The sequence below is a fragment of the Pyrenophora tritici-repentis genome, chromosome 6, assembly GCF_003171515.1.
Source record: "Pyrenophora tritici-repentis strain M4 chromosome 6, whole genome shotgun sequence".
Classification (NCBI taxonomy): domain Eukaryota; kingdom Fungi; phylum Ascomycota; class Dothideomycetes; order Pleosporales; family Pleosporaceae; genus Pyrenophora; species Pyrenophora tritici-repentis.
The window spans coordinates 1,667,078-1,683,407 of NC_089395.1; the positions used below are offsets into that span (position 1 = coordinate 1,667,078).

The 16,330-nt window shown below is 44.9% G+C and overlaps 6 protein-coding genes across 6 annotated transcripts; 4 read left to right on the forward strand and 2 right to left on the reverse strand.

Annotated features, from left to right (window-relative positions):
• Positions 1 to 756: 756 nt before the first annotated feature.
• On the forward strand, positions 757 to 1,107 carry PtrM4_118590 (uncharacterized protein; the record flags this gene model as incomplete). Its single annotated transcript, XM_066108318.1, has 1 exon — positions 757 to 1,107. One exon carries the CDS (start codon positions 757 to 759, stop codon positions 1,105 to 1,107), a length of 351 nt encoding a protein of 116 aa, XP_065961503.1.
• Positions 1,108 to 1,143: 36 nt separating this feature from the next.
• On the forward strand, positions 1,144 to 2,169 carry PtrM4_118600 (uncharacterized protein; the record flags this gene model as incomplete). Its single annotated transcript, XM_066108319.1, has 2 exons — positions 1,144 to 1,733; positions 1,908 to 2,169. The coding sequence occupies 2 exons, from the start codon at positions 1,144 to 1,146 to the stop codon at positions 2,167 to 2,169; spliced, it is 852 nt and encodes a 283-aa protein (XP_065961504.1).
• Positions 2,170 to 7,894: 5,725 nt separating this feature from the next.
• On the forward strand, positions 7,895 to 8,425 carry PtrM4_118610 (uncharacterized protein; the record flags this gene model as incomplete). The annotated part of the gene is made up of 1 exon (XM_066108320.1): positions 7,895 to 8,425. The coding sequence occupies one exon, from the start codon at positions 7,895 to 7,897 to the stop codon at positions 8,423 to 8,425; it is 531 nt and encodes a 176-aa protein (XP_065961505.1).
• Positions 8,426 to 8,515: 90 nt separating this feature from the next.
• On the reverse strand, positions 8,516 to 9,541 carry PtrM4_118620 (uncharacterized protein; the record flags this gene model as incomplete). Its single annotated transcript, XM_001935183.1, has 1 exon — positions 8,516 to 9,541. One exon carries the CDS (start codon positions 9,539 to 9,541, stop codon positions 8,516 to 8,518), a length of 1,026 nt encoding a protein of 341 aa, XP_001935218.1.
• A 1,640-nt stretch (positions 9,542 to 11,181) lies between these two features.
• PtrM4_118630 (uncharacterized protein) lies at positions 11,182 to 12,231 on the reverse strand (the record flags this gene model as incomplete). The annotated part of the gene is made up of 1 exon (XM_001935184.2): positions 11,182 to 12,231. The coding sequence occupies one exon, from the start codon at positions 12,229 to 12,231 to the stop codon at positions 11,182 to 11,184; it is 1,050 nt and encodes a 349-aa protein (XP_001935219.2).
• Positions 12,232 to 12,590: 359 nt separating this feature from the next.
• PtrM4_118640 (uncharacterized protein) lies at positions 12,591 to 13,035 on the forward strand (the record flags this gene model as incomplete). Its single annotated transcript, XM_066108321.1, has 2 exons — positions 12,591 to 12,770; positions 12,871 to 13,035. 2 exons carry the CDS (start codon positions 12,591 to 12,593, stop codon positions 13,033 to 13,035), a joined length of 345 nt encoding a protein of 114 aa, XP_065961506.1.
• Positions 13,036 to 16,330: the final 3,295 nt, after the last annotated feature.

Here is a 16,330-nt window from a genome sequence, read left to right on the forward strand (position 1 = left end):
GCTCTACAAACTTGCGCCGTCGCGGATGAACAGGGGTACTAGCAGAAGGTTAATGGACGCTATTGGCAGAACGACCGGTAGGACGTCCACCACCACGCTCTCTCTGGTCGGAGGCCACTATAATGGAAGAACTACAGCTGTGGAACTGCATCGCGTCAAGCATGAGCTTTGATAGGTTCTGTGGCGCGATTCCGAAGGTCCGGCCAAAAAAGTGTCTCGTCACGTACCGTGCTGCCCGGCGTAACGCCCGCTTCGATCACCAAAATCGCGACAGCCACCAAAGTTCAACCCGCGATAACTCCATCAATATGAGCCCAATTGAGGCTGCGCTTGCAGCTAGTAAAGCGCTAGAGCCTGGCGAAAAACTTGTATATTCTCAAATTGCAGCAAAGTTTAGCGTTAATCGTTCAACGCTCGCGAGCTCACGCAGCACTAAGGCTCAAAACCAGCAAGCACTCCACCCCCAGCAAGAGCAGGAGCTTCTACGCTATATCGAACGCCTGACAAGGCAAGGCCTACCTCCTACACGGCCTATGATACTACGCTTCGCTTCAGATATCGCAAAAAAAAGAGCTTGGAAAAGGCTGCGTTGATCGCTTTGTCCAGCGCTATCAGGTTGATCTCATCTCACGCTGGGCGACTGGGATCGATCGCTCACGCCACCAGGCTGATTCAGGATTGAAATATAAGCTCTACTTTGATCTCTTAATAGATAAGATCAGCCAATATAATATAGAGCCTTGTAATATATACGATATGGATGAGAAGGGCTTCATGCTAGGAGTACTCACTCGCTCAAAGCGGATATTTAGCAGGAGACTATATGAGGAGGGGAAGATTAAGGCTCACATCCAGGATGGCAATCGCGAGTGGATAACGCTGCTAGCCTGTATATGCGCTGATGGATCTTATATTGAGCCGAGCCTCATATATCAGTCAGCCTCTGGCTCGATACAGGATAGCTGGCTGCAGGCCTTCGATCTTAACGATCACCGAGTTCACTTCGCCTCATCACCCTCAGGCTGGACGAACAACGAGCTAGGCCTAGCCTGGCTCAAACAAGTGTTTGATCGATCAACGAAGCCAAAGGCTAGGCGGAGCTATTGATTACTTATCCTTGATGGCCATGGATCTCATCTTACGATGGATTTTATCGAGTACTGCGATCGCAATCGAATCCTCCTCGCAATCTATCCACCCCATTCAACCCACACTCTCCAGCCGCTTGACGTTGTCATGTTTAAGCCGCTCTCGTCAGCCTACTCAGCCCAGGTAGCTAGCTTCATGGAGAGGAGCCAAGGGCTCACATCTATGAGCAAAAGAGACTTCTATCCCATGTTTATAGCTGCCTGGGAGGCCTCGTTCAAGAAGGATACTATACTCAAGGCCTTTGAGGCAACTGGCCTCTCACCTCTCGAGCCAGAGGTGATACTCAAACGATTCAATCAGCCAGCTCAATCAGGCCAGTCAAGTGACAGCGACTCCTCAGCCTTAAGCGCCTCTGATTGGAGGAAGATTAGGCAGCTTGTTGATCGCGCTGTAGCTGAGAGAGACCAGAGAAAGATCTCAAAGCTTAACCAAACGATCCACCAACTCTCAATCAGATCAGTACTAGCTGAGCATGAGAACGTGAGACTCAAAGAGGCTCTCATTAACGAGAGGCAGCGTAGAAAGCGAGGCAAGGCTCTCCCTCTAGGGGCAGGCGAGGACTATCACGGTGTGGCTGTATTCTGGTCTCCAAGGAAGGTGAAGGAGGCACGTGATCGCCAGCACCAACAAGAGCTCGAGGAGGAGCAACAACGACTTCAAAAAGCAGAGATAGCTCGCGATCGCGAGGAGCAAAGGCTAGCCAAGGCTCAGGCTATCGAATCAAGGCGCCAGGCTAGAGCTGAGGCTAGGATATCAAGGCAAGCAGAGAAGGCTCGTGAGGCTGCAGATCGAGCGTCACGAGCCGCGGCTCGTAGAGCTCAACAACGACTCCAACAAGCTCACAAAACTTCCCAAAAGGGCAAGAAACGTAGCCTCAAGGCTTCTATAAAGGCAGCTTCAAAAAAGAGAGCTGCTGCGCAGCCTCAGGCTAGTAGTGAGGCTGCAGGTGCTGCAGTAGGCCCACTACTATCTCAATCACGACACGGCCGAGCAATTAAGCTCCCATCAAAATACAGATAGCTATATATATCAATTAAGGCCTCCAGAACTCAACACTAGAATACATCGTGATAATAGCTATCGTACGTGGCTCAGTAGCTTCATGTTGGCGTGTTGATTTTGGTGATCGAAGCGGGCGTTACGCCGGGCCGGGCGTTACGCCGGGCAGCACGGTAGGTGTATCGTTACCTTCGGACGCACCTTAGAACTTTTTCGGGCTAATCAAGACAGCTTATTTCCCAGCTACTCTAGACTTCTAGGCAGGGATGACTCCCCTAGCTAAAAAGCACAGCCACCTGCTGACGGTAATCTACTACCAAGAATTATGTAATATTCGATACCGGCTCATCGTCCGTGCAGATCACGTTTTCTCCTCGCTAAAGTTCTAGGTACCGACCAGGGTGGCGAGGTCGCATAATCCTGCATTCTGCGGCAGCCATACAGGAGATAAGAGCTGGTAGATATGCAGGTAGATCAAGTACCTGGTAGTGAACAGATTTGTCGAGTTTAGAGTTGCGATGAGCTACAGGGTGGTGATGTAGACTATGGTATTCACAATAGCCGAATGAGATGCTTATGTTTATAAGACGTAAAGAACTACCATAGGACTTGCAATTTTCAATTTAGAAACGCGAGACTAATTCCGGAGAAGCTCTTTTATATTATTGCTGCATATGAATTGAAATCGTAGACGTTAATGTATTATAAATATGACTTAAGTTCAAAGTACCCGTAATTTGTCTCACTTCGTTGTGTGTCTCACTTCGCAGTAGGTGACGTTATTAAGTTAATTGGCGTAAAATAAAGATTGATGCGCTTCCGTAGCCCAGGCGTTCCGGGCTCATTAATTACTGTAACAATCCATACATGCACCCACCTTGTACAAGTTTGCCTTCCAATCGCCCTTGAGCGCGCAATTACTTATATTTCTCAGCGAATTGGCCTAATACTGAACTAACTCACTAAGTTAACTAAGTTAATTAACTTAGTTGTACTTTTGAAATGCAGTCCGTAGGCCAGACTTGTGATTTAGTCCTGTCACGACTCGACTTGGTCCAGCCATGAATCGATTTCTGAGATTTGTCGCACCTGCTCATCGATCCTAGGCGAAAGGTCAGGTAAATTTCCAATGAGGACGTTAGCGTAGTATAGATTCTGCATGCGATACGTTTTCAGAGATGGCTTCTTGCTTGCTGGGACTAAGGCGTCCGAGATGCATTAGATCGAGCAGAGCGTCTCGGGCGTTCTATAACTATTCAAAACTGCACTGCGGGGCATTAACGGTGCTGGAATCCTCTCTGCGACTTGGCATGTTAGAGGGAACTCCAAAACTGGAAAGTCTGAAGGTTATCTTGTTACCTGTGGGGAAATTTCCATGGTATGAAGCTACTACCTTCCATGTCTGACCTTTGTCCACACAAAATCCAATCTGGCAGCTTCCATATTAGTGCGTTGATCCTGGAGCACTAGCAGTGTATTTGTGGTCCGATAGCTGAACGTATGCGTCCCAGCCTATCTCCTAAGTGACCTGCGACGTGCCTTTTGTTGTATCTAGAAGATGGAGATGACTACGACAATCGCCTGGTGAGGGGAGCCTTGGCACGCCCTCCAAACCACAGCATCCAGTTGGAAAATTCAATTCATCTTCTACCTGTGCCTTCAAGGGGTTGGCTTTTTGAGCGACACCCAGAGGAGGCGGACACCAGAACGACATGTGGACTCGAGTCATGCGCACTAAGATTACTAAGAACTTGTGCAGCGTGTACAAAGTAGAAGTTAGACTAACCTTTCAAGCTAGAAGAACCTTTTCAGGCAACTTTCGGTAGATAGGAATTGACATATTGTAATTATTATACAAATACATGAATCTGCATGTAAATTAACCTGTAAGAGTCTACTATCTAGTTCCGAATGTTCGTTGAGCAGACAGAATATACGTCCTATTAGCTTCTTTGTAATTCCTTAATCGCTTACGACGAAATGTAAGGGCAATCCTGCTCTCGGACGTTGAAGCAATAAACATCTCCAGCCTTTCTAATGAGTTGCTGTGTGACCGGGTTGCGGCGAGCCTTTACACGAGGCCAATCGCTTCTTGAATAGGCACATGTAAGCCTACCATGGGGATGGAGTAGGAGTGCATGACGGCGTAGTAAACAATCCCAGGGTGCACGATGCTCTGGGTTGAGGACGTTAAGATGCTTGGGTTAGGTACAACTGGCGCACCTTGCATAGAACCATGGAAACCTACCCTGCGCCTACAGAGTGAGCAGCTACATCGGGAAGCAGTCGAGAAGGTGACGGAGCAATTGTAGTGCAGTAGCAGATAGTTGCCGCCTGATGACCTCTTCAGTAAGCAGGCTTTCACTTGCGGTATCACCGAATAGTAGTCTGAAACGGGTTCAGTCAGTAACTTAGGATCCGTTTCTTCTTATGTCGTATCGCGTACTGTATGCAGCCTCGGCATTGCCTGCTCTTATAAAGTTACACCATCCCCGCAGTATTCTTTCGTGTGGCGTAGAGCTCACATCTGTCCAACCCGGACGTCCGCCATTCTGCCGAACACTATCCTTGAGCGTTTTCCAGTCTTTCAGAAAAGGAGCATCTTGGGCCGATCCTGACAGAACAAGCAGGTACTCCCCGTAGGAGTGCTTAGCGCTCGCCATCGTGAACTTGATAGATGAGAGCTGGAAGGGTTAAAATAACCAAACACTGAAACAAACCGGAGGGTTTAAATAACATTGTGGGCCTTGCTAACATTCGATCCGCTACTGTATTCACTAGGCAGAAAATTGCGGAAGACCTCGGATAGATCGGATAGATCGGATACAACTTGAGATGCACGTGCCAATCTGTAGGTCTGCGAGCGTAAGAGCCGTTCTTCTTCAGCTACTAAAATTTTGGACGGAGCGTAGCATTCGAAGCAGCTACAGGAACCGAAGCAACATTCCACCTTGCGTAGAATCCACAATGACATGTAACCAGCTGCAGAAAGGCACCTTATATCGTATCATCGAAAATCATAGTCTAGAGTTCTGCCTTGAGTTCAGAATTTTACGTCTATAGACTATCGCCTTATAAAACTATTTCGACACGTCGGTGTGCAGGCATCACAATTTGATCTGATGCTACCAATCGCCATAGTTTTGTCCTGCCATCTCTACAGGTTGGGCAGTCTACACTAGTATCAAATTCACACGAATTTATTCCAGCCCACCTAAGGATACAGGTTTGACAGTACACGTGGCCTTAGATGTCAGCTAATACTGCAGAACTCAGTGTAAACTTACCGCAAATTAGAGCAACGCGTGTAGAGCTGTATGAGTCTAGGCAGATGGCACAAGTTAAGTTGTAGAGTCGCAGAGGTCTCTGCCATCCCAATCTCATGTGATCGGCATGTTGGCAAGGAAGGAAGGGCGCAACTCCGGCAAACTGTACGCAGTGACCGCAAATGACCTTCTAATTAATTAACTTAGACGATATTGAAAGTAATGAACTTACACAACGACAATTCTTCAGCACATACACAAGACCCGCTTTCCCACTCCCTTCTCCAAGCTCGATTGAACATATGGAACAGTGTTCTACCTCCGAAGTGAGGTCAATATGAAGCGTCCTTGCCACCACTCGAGACATTGTAGAATACAGAGAAGCTACGCAGATTGTCTGATTGAAGGCGTAACTTATATAGGCTAAAAATTTGAACAGCATCAGCCGAAAGATTCGGGATGCAGACCGCGCGCGGATATCCGGATGCTTACTAAGTTACTCTTGCTTGCAACTGCCCGGGGTGACACTAAGTCTACTCTCAGTCTGTTCTCGCTAGAAAACTTTGAATCTACTTGAGTAAGTTAAGTAACTTAGTTGTTGTATGTGGCATAAAATCTGTGCACTAAATCACAACTAAGTTCAGCTTCGATTGATAGCCCATTCTAGCAAGTCAAGGTATAGACTACTTTGTTCTCTGTGACAATCTCTTGCCGTGATTCAGTGTTCAACTGGCTATATGATATGCAAGGACTACGAAAAATAACTAGAACACTAGATTCAGTCAGGTTATCAAGCCAGATCAAGTCAGTGAAGGCGCTGCCTCTCAAAATTCTCTGTCGGTTTGATGAACGCTTCGACGGAAGGAGGTTCTTTGACTTGCAAGGCTGAGCGGACTGGCAGCACCGCACGATGTTTCTGGAGGGATTCAGCATGAAGTTCAGAGCTGTAGTTGCGCGTGCGATCAGATCTATCCTCGTTAGGACGACTAGCGTGGTGATAGTGATGAACCTCAACAAATAGGCTGCTAGTATTACTGCTGATCCTTGACGCTGTGCGTAGTAGGTCTTTGGTTTTGGCACATGTCCGTCTCGAGCAAATCTGCACAATCCATCCCTCATCATGTTGCGCGCGTCGGGCGCGGCCGGATCGGCATTTTCCACAAAGCGAACAACAACTCCCTTCAACGACGTAGTCCATACTGACAGAGCCTTCGCGTTTTAGTTGCTTAGAACCCGTAGGATAGCTGGAACAGTCCAGATGTAGAGGCTAAATCGAAGCTGGTAAGACCTTTAGTACTTCTAGGAATGCGTTGAAAATAACTTTGTCCAGGCAGCAGAGAATGGTGTTTTCATACCTGCAGTACAGTCACTAACAAACAAGGATTCACTTTTATGGGCATCGATGCTGTTTTGGACTGCCTAGATGACCAATAATATTGTCGAGAAAATGTTGACAATTGACGCTCAGCGGCGCTTAAAAGGTGGGAGTACGCAGAACTCACTAGATACAGGATTTGAGCTTGCCGCACTAGTCTCTACCTCTAATTTTTGCTTTCGTACCTCTGAACACTTACGCAGTATTGCGAGTTAACAATGGGGTGCTACCACAGGATTAGTAGATGCCATCAACAGAACGACTAACAGCACGTCCAACACCGCGCTCTCCTGAATTCAGGAAGACTGAGATAAGTGAGATATAGGAGAGCACGATGCTAGATGCTTGTCATAAATTAGTTAGTCTCCAAATAGACGGGCGTGGATTGGGATAGACGTATACGTTTTCATACATTACTTCATCTTCTTGACCGACGACCGATACTGAGAAGTAGTTTTGCATCTGCCTGCGACTCGATCATAGCCAATATTGGAATACACGTGCGACGTAAGTAAAGACGAGATTACATAAATAGTTAACAAAATTTTGGCAAAGGGCATAGCGCCCTCATTCACCATCGTAGACAGAAATGGCCAAATCAAATCCTATCCGCCCTTACATGTGCATGCACGTCTGAAAACATCTAAAGCGCCACTTGACGCGGAGCATATTCAAACTCGGATCATAAAGGAACTTCCAAAGCAGTCTTAGTTCAAAAGACTCAAATTAAGACTGCCACGTTGAATAATGTTTCGGTGTTACTACGCGGCCTTTTATGCAGCTTGTCAATAAACATTGATGTTGGCTTGCGGCGTAGACCGTCTAGTGTATTTTATCGCGGCACAGTAAATAACGAATAGTTAGAGGTTTTATTTCTAAGTCTTTCCTTAAATTCTACAGAGGGCACACGCAGGGTAGAGTGGTCTTATCCTATTCGAAAATGGAAAATGCACGAGTTCGCGTGAGACAAGCGTGCGACCGATGTCGCTGCAAGAAAGTGAAAGTAAGTACCGGGACAGTCAACTGATTTCATATGCAACGTTTTGATCTTTTCGTAGTGTAATGGGGCGTACGCTTGCGACAGATGTGTTGCTGAAAACACGATATGCAGTTACATGTCCGACAGAAGGCAACAAGGATCTACCTCCATGTGGGTAGCCTACTAGAATCAAACGTCTTCCGTATCACTCACGCTACTAGGGCGACTGTTCTTGCAGCCCAGAACGAACAATTGGGACGAGCTATACAGAATCTGTATGCATATGTCCAGAGTGGTAATAGCTTACCAGTGTTGAGCATTGGGGATGATGGCAAACCGTTGGTGCACGACATTGTCGTATTTGCCAACACTCTGCCAGACCAGGCACGCTATCTCGAAGGTAAAAGCCCTCAAGAGACCTTGCAATCAAGCAATTCTCTTGACGAAGTTTCCGCATGGGCACAAACAGAACCCTGGCTTGGCCCATCGCCCATGGCTTCCATTCCTGAGATGATGAACTCCACATTGCAGTCCCAAGCACAATACGAAGAGGAGAATCAAGCAGACGTAGAGGATATCTGGTCAATGGTTGATGTGAATGCTTCTGAAGCGGCAACATTGTATGCCTTTTTACAAAGTCTTAGGGCTTCTAGTTGATGTGTACATAAGTCGGGAGATGCATCATGCAAGGCCGGTTAATCTAATGCGATGTTTCTGGATTCCTACTTTTTCAAACTTTGAAAGCTCTTATGCAGTGTTTCGCCTTATTCTGAGTGCGCCTTCTCGCCTAGTTATAGGAATTGTGTTGTCGTATCTGGTCTCATCATATTCGTCAACGGATCGAGAGTACACTTCAATGTCCTCAAATTCCGTATGCGATGGTGAAATCGGATACGCAGTACGCTCTTCACTTGCGATCTGGATGTCGAGCCAGCTTACTTCAGGGGATTGCCACTCTAATAAGCCTCGTTGAGTGATATCTCTTCCATTTGCAGTCCCCAACTTAGCTTCGCTACGAGAATAGAAAGAGATTTCAGCGTTTGCTCGTTCGATGGCGTCGAGAGCGTCTTGGAGTTGTCGCCGATATCCTGGTTGGTTTCCGATAGCCTGGTCAAGCCGCGAACTGATCTCGTATAGACTGAGGCCCTTGAAAATGATCATGGTAGCTAAGCCGTACATCTCTTGCTGAGCATGTGCAGATTCCGCCATCGAACGTAACAGGATATATGCCACGTCTAGACGAAGGGCCGCACCCTTGAGCTTCAGGTGGCTCAAAGTTGGTTCGATAGGTAGTGGTTCGAACGAGAAAGGACAGCGATAGAATACATCCTTTAGAAATTGAACAAGTACGGTAGGGCCAAGAATTCTTGCCACCTGAAGAAGCATAGTAAGGTCTGAGGTCGAGATATTTGTCATACGTTCTGTCCGCGCATCGAAATAGAATCGGACTACTTCATAGATACTAGAAGTGCTGGGAATGTTGTAACGTCGAACGGCGTCGGCTATTTTAACCACGACTTCCAATGATACGTAGGATTGCGGTACAAAGTGGCCGTGAGCAGAGAGACAGATAAACCGGAACGCTACTGGATCTTCGCTGGGGAGCTCCACTGTTCTCTGTGACAGGTGATCTGGGTCGTTGAAGATCTGGCCGAACTTTGGCGATATGGCCGACATTCTCGAAGCAGAGACAAGAAATCGGTAGCCCTGGATCACAAGGTCGACATTTCCGTTGGGGTCTATCGGTATTCGAGATGCTGGATATACGGTCATCGTAGAAGTGAGGTGAAGTTAATTGTTGTGGATGCTTATGGCTGGTGGTGACTTATATATTGCACCTAGGTAGACCATGGCTCTCACAGCTGCCTACCGGGTGACAATCGGGGGCTTTCTTACTTGGTATTGGCTTGAGCTGGCTGTCAAGGAACGCTCAAGTCACCAAGATTTCCGCGGATAGCAGACCTTCGCCAAACACGGTAACTTGCGACTCGTGTCGTCTGAAAGAAGATAAAAATTACAATTTTGATTACGACGGACAGGTATAGACCTTCCGCGATGCCGGAGATAGCGTCCGCGGCATCCGAGGTGCCATCGTTGACGGCGCGTAGCCTGCCAATCAAACAGCCTTATAGCGACTTAGACTTTCGCCTACCTTTTGCCCCGCGCCACTCGGGCGAACGTATTGCTGGCGTTTGCGCACGCAGCAGGCGACACCAGGGTATCTGTCCAATGCGATTTGCGGAAAACCCCTGAGATGGCTCTTGCGGACAAAAAGCGCCGACAAAGCGTTCGTTGGGGGCAGTGCATGCATGTCGCTACGCGCTTGCCGTTTGCTTAGCACTGAATTACACCGAGACTTCCAGCGCTTTGTGCGGGCATGCCCTCACGTGCAAGCAAGATGTACGTTATGTGAGGCAAAGGATATACTGTACATTCGATGGTGACGGAAACTACGTGCGTGCTCAAGCTACAGATCTTAGGTTCTGAGGCAGACATGGCCTGAGCAGGTTATAATGAAGACGTGGGCATCATAGATAGAGTAGAGTACAGTCTTAGCAGCGACAACGAGGAACACTCGGCAGAACTTTAAAGTGCAATGGCTGATGCAACTTCAGCATAACATTCCGATAGACGGGGAGATGAAACTTTCGCCGGAACCGTTTCTCTTCCGGGGAACAGTCGGAGGTTCTCCCCAAACTTTTTACAATAACTAACTCTAAAATTAGCAGAGGATGCTAATTCCGTGATTGTCTACAGCTTGCACGCCGCTCCAACTTCTTACCTCTAATTACAAGAGTCTGTAGACGAAACGCACAATGGTCCGGACTCACTTCTACCATTAATTGAAGACTAGTCGATGACTAAAAAACTTTTTCATTTTTACTTGATACGTTGCTTCCTGCTTCTGTTCGCATTATAGAAGAATGCACTGATGACATAAACGATAAGATCTTAGTGAATGGCGAGGAGCTTGGAAACTTCGCGGTCATCGTGTAGAAGCTCCAAGATACGGATCTGCAACTCGTGCTTAGAGACCAAATGTCAAGGACAAGTAAGCCAATCGATCTGTCTCTTAGACCGAAAAAAGAAGGATTGGCTGTATTGATTGCGTAATAATTAACCTAGAAGCACTTTAAGCTTGATTCTACAAGGGCATTATCTATTAATTGCTTCTACAGTAGTACCTGTACGGAAACATTTATCTGTAGATTAGTATATCTCCAAATTAACTTATATGACTTCATTGACCTATTGATCTACTGTAAGTCACTCCATATTCAGGCTATATTTTGGGTTCGAAATGGCGTAACTCTCAAGCAGGCTAGTTCTTAGCAAACTTCGAAAGTAAATTCATTACTACCTAAGCGGTCTATCTATGAACAAATAAGCAAGAGACGAGCGCGCTTTCCAAGCTAGACTACGGCGCCAAGCAGTATCTTTTGCAACATACTCCCATCATAGGATGAACTGTCTATAGGTAGTTCCACATACTTGCAGAACCGGTTTTCACTATTGCCACCAAGCTTGCGCCAGACTTCGCCCGACCCTGTGCCCGGAAGACCAGCAAAGCACACTCCGTACGACCCCAGCCTCTCCGAGTTTTCTTCTGACAGGTGATGACTGATAATTTTGTGAGCCTCGGTCCTAGCCTTCAAGAGAATGTTGGTGTGCGCGCGTGGTATGGCTCCTTTGACAATTACAATCTTAACCTTTGAGTCAAACCCCCCCGCAAATGTTTCTTTGGCATCTATGATAGCTTGAAAGGCGACATTGCTTGACCCAATACGCGTTCCAGCACCGTAGGAGGTCGTTATAAGGTTCTTGTAGTTATTGATGGCGAAATCGAGGGGAACAGGTTCCATGTATCGTGGAAGCAAATCTCTAGCTTTCTGGATGATCGTGTCTTTCAGTGCTTCATCTGATACATCTTGTGTCAATTGGCACTTGTCGAAAACGTTTTCCATTGTCTCTGTCATCTCGTTGCTGGCCTTTCGTCTCTCGTCTATCATTGACCGCCTGAGCAATGTGTCAGGAAGTTTGCTTGTATCACAATAATTTTCATCTTCTGCCTGCGTGCGAGAGATTCGATATCCATGTGGTGTTTTCCAGAATGCAGTCTGCCAGTCACAGTCCCCAATGTGCACGCTTCCTTTCCGAACGAGATGTTCAACCCACATCTGTAGCCCTTCGTCGACACTCTGAATACCGGTCAACTTCAAAAGTACCTCCGTATCTCCTCTTGGATGTCGCAAGGGTAGATTCGGGAATATGACGGAGGCTTCCTTCGGTCTGACCCTATCAAAAACAAATTTTACTGCAAGCAGGAGATCGAGTTGAAGCGCCCAGCAATGCGGAAGATGTTCGTGCACGATTATCTGAAACGCTCGTTCTGTCACTTGCGCTTGGAATTGCCGATCTAACACGAGACTCTGTACGTCATATTTTGCCTGCTTTTCATTCATCTTCGGCGGCCTTAAACGTAACATAGAACTGGTAGATCCCATCACAGTACCGATCAGAGGATATTTTAAGTTTAATGTTTGGATGGCAAGATCTAGCGTCTACGATTTATATGTAACTTACCAACTTAACTATAGTGTAATTTTTCTCTAATTCACCCAACACAACATTGCTGCCAGCATGAAACCGCCTTGTCAGCTTCTGCGCGATTAATTTCTGCTCTAGCAGATCATGCAAGGTCGCAACCAGTAACACCACCAAATGTAGCACACCCAATCTTAGTATATATCATTGAGGTCAAAATCTCGGCGTGTCCAGTGCTCGTGTACGCCCATCCGATTGAGAACGCGGGACAGACATCATGCAGTACTTTCACATCACGCTTCTCGCAAAGCCAACCGCCAACAAGGATGCGCTCAAACTCTACATGCATGTTGCCTGTGGCAAGGACCTGGGCGAGGGATCCGGGATTAAGATTATGGACCATTCGGCCGTTGCCATCAGTGCAAGTCTTGAGAGCGTTGGCTTCGAGAGCAGAATCGTAAGTAAGAGGAATTAACCCCAGTGTCGCCCTCCATTTTTCGATGATGGACATGTAGTTGGAACTACTGAAAGGAACGGGGCTACTAGATGCTGCATAGGTAGGAGTGGTCGAAGTGCCGTGGTGGCTACATCTAGAAGAGACCCAAACCTCCGTCACAGTTGCCGGTCTTCTATTCACTGAACAGCTTGTAAAATCGCCCTTTACGCTGTGTACTATGACCAGCACAGTAGTTTTCACCACAGATTTAAACCAATGCATGTAGTTTTGGAGGATATGGGTAGCTTAGAGTCTTAGTAGCCCGACATGTAAAGCTTTATACTTACAGTACTACGCTCTCCTCGAAATAAAGAAGTCGCCGTTTCTTGCTATGGATAGTCGCTTCTGCTCTTGGACGCAAGTTGCGACAAATCTGTGGCGGCTACGGACAAAGTTGTTTGTGTCGCAGCTGTTCACACTTGCTCCTGCACCCACGACAATGCGTACTTTCCCGCACGCCTTGACACCACAAATATCATTGAACAAATTTTTTGAGCATGTTTCTCATCATCAGACGGCTTAGAAAGCATTACATTCTCGCATGGTCGAATCATAAGCACAAATTTGATTCGTTCGCAAGTGTCTGCCGATAAGTTCTTTGTCTGGCTAGGGCCCTGTACCGACCGATTCGACAGCCTGCGGCAGTAGACAGAAATTGTTACATTTTGTTCAGCTTGTTTTTGCTATTTCTGGCATATTTCTCGGTAGTGCTTCAATGTTGGCATCGCATGTGGGTAGCGCTGGCAGTGTCTTGACAGTATTAGAAAGTTTGCGATAACAGCATAGGAGAGATAGCCGGATTCCCGCGTACTGAAGAACTTGGTGTAATAAATCGTCTTCTGTCATCGCATGGCTACTTGCTTCTAGAGTAGCTTAGTTATCAGTGTGATCGCTAGTTTAGTCGAATTGTAATGCATGCAGTTCATTAGCTCAATCATTTGAGATTCACGCGAGCTGATAATAAGCTTAAATACTTACAGACCGCGTAGCGTCAACGACCCCTACGCAGCTGGAAGGACATTATAGCTGCGCTACTTTGCTTATCTTACACTAATCTACTTCTGCTAGGTTCTAACACTATAAATGCAAGTCGATGAAGTCGTCCCCATGCAAAGCAGGAATTAGCATTTAAGATCCTGAGCAGAGAAGACAAACCCTTAGCAACAAAACTTTAGCTGAAAAGTTGTGTCGCTAATCACCACATATCGCACTCTTAACCTAACTAGCATTACTGCACCTTAGAGCTGACACCATGGTTAGTGCCTTTGTAACAGTCTTCGATTGTGCTTACTTTGGAGCCAGGATACGACCCATGCTCTGCCAACTAAGAAGTACTTTAACAACAATCTGTTAAGAAGCACTAAATCTCTACTTCATGATGTTTGTGGTATATGCAGATCTGAGTACGATGACCGCAGTCACTGGCCCTGCCAAGTTATAGTTCCTTTATGCAAGCACGTCTTCGGGAAGAAGTGTATAGATCGACTCCTGCGCGAATCGAACAAATGTCCATACTGTCGCAGAGTCTGGTATAGACCTTTGATCACTTCTATGGGACCTGAGAATACTTCAGAGGACGATAAAGACTTTCTAAGCTCAGAACTATCACAACGTCTTTGTATTGATATCCCTTCTATGCGATACTATTTGTTTCGGGAGAGAGCATATAAAGAGCTTGCACCTCCAACAAACCTCTGCTGGATCGGAGAACATCTCCCTATTCTACAAAAGGTGGAGGCATTAATTGTTTACGATGAAGGCTTCATGGACGCGAATGGATGTTTTAGAGAACTGGAGCTGGAGAGAGAAAAAATACAGAGCATAATATAGAAGGTATAGAAGTCTTTAATCTAAGGTTCCTATAAAGTAGCAGATAGTCTATTGTTCTTATCCTATATATTATAGTTTAAAGAGTAGAAGGATAAGAGAAGCATAACTAATATAATATTCTACGCCTTACTTTTAGAGCTAGAGCAGCGTTTGCGTAAGATACTTAGTAAAGAGATATAGACTAAGAGAATAAAGAAAGAGGCTTTTAATACTATAGTGCTGCGCTAGCTAGCGTCTTTAGTCTTTAATACTTATTCTATAATATTCTTGCAATTATACCTTTTAGTTACTTAGGTTCTAGATTCTAATTGCTTAGTTTTAGAAGTATCTTAACATTAGTTTAAGATAGAGAATATCCTTTCTAAAAGTTTTGCTAATAAGATTATCTTTTATATTGTCTAAACTTAACAAATTACTGTAATTTACTACTATAACTTATCTAACATCCCTCTCTATATAGAGGAAAAACTAATAAGCTAGAAATAGCTAATTAGATACAGCGTTATACTAAGTTATATACGAATGCTATGCTTTTATTAGTTGTTTTCAGCTTATAGGTTTTTCCTCTATATAGAGAGAGATATTATCTAATTATTTCTTATATGCATAAACTTTTCAGACGAAATAAATATAACGCTATATTAAGAAAAATACCTCTTTATAACTTCTTTCCTCTAGTTCGTTTCTTATCAAGAGTAGCTCTAATACTTATTATTCTTAAATTTTAACTCTATAAAGGTTATAGTCTTATATACTTATAGCTTCTATTTTATATACGCTGCTTAACTATTATTCTACGCTTATCTCTATCTTGCGTAGCGTAGGCTTTTTCTTAATTACTCTAGCTCTTATTAGCATACTCTATAGAAACTGCTAGGCCTATTACTTATTTGTATTAGTAAGCTTTATATAGCGTAACGTATTTTACCTCTTAGTTGTTAATACTACTTAGTCGTCTACTCTACTAAAATAGTAATAACTCTACAACAATTACTTAATAACTATATAGTATTTTTATATAAAACTATATAGGTAGCTAGGCAATTACACTATATATTAATTTATCTTATAGCTCTATACGTAATATCTGCTGCAGGTAGATAGTGCTTGCTGCTACGCTAGAGCTAGCCTATTATAATAAGACCTACTACTTACTATTTTAGCTATAGCATCTAATATTCGGCTCTATTTAGCCTATAACGCGCCTTCTCTAGTAATATACTATCTGCAATTATCCTGCTGCTATCTATACTAAGTATTAAGAGCCTAGAGCTTATAGTTCTCTTCTGCTAGTATAGTTGCTAAGTCTATAGTAAGCTAATAACCTTTAATAAGCTAGGAGATAGCTATACTTATAGAGCTTTAAGAGTAGTAATAGAGTAGCTTACGTATAAGCTAAGCTTACTACTTAAGCTAGAATATTATATAAGGCGTCTCTGCTATCTACGTAGCGTTACTAGTAGCTGCTTAACCTAGTAGAGATAGTATTCTAATAATAGTAAGACTCTCTAGTACGTGCTCTAAGCTGTATAGAATTAGGCTAGTAGCCTAGAAGCTACTCTAGATGCTCTGCTAGAAGAATATAGCTAAGCGTATACATAGATAGATATATAGAAACTCTAACTTATTAACGTAGTATACGCTCTAGCAGGCTAGCTCTGCTACTTTATATCTATACGCTTTCTTAAGAG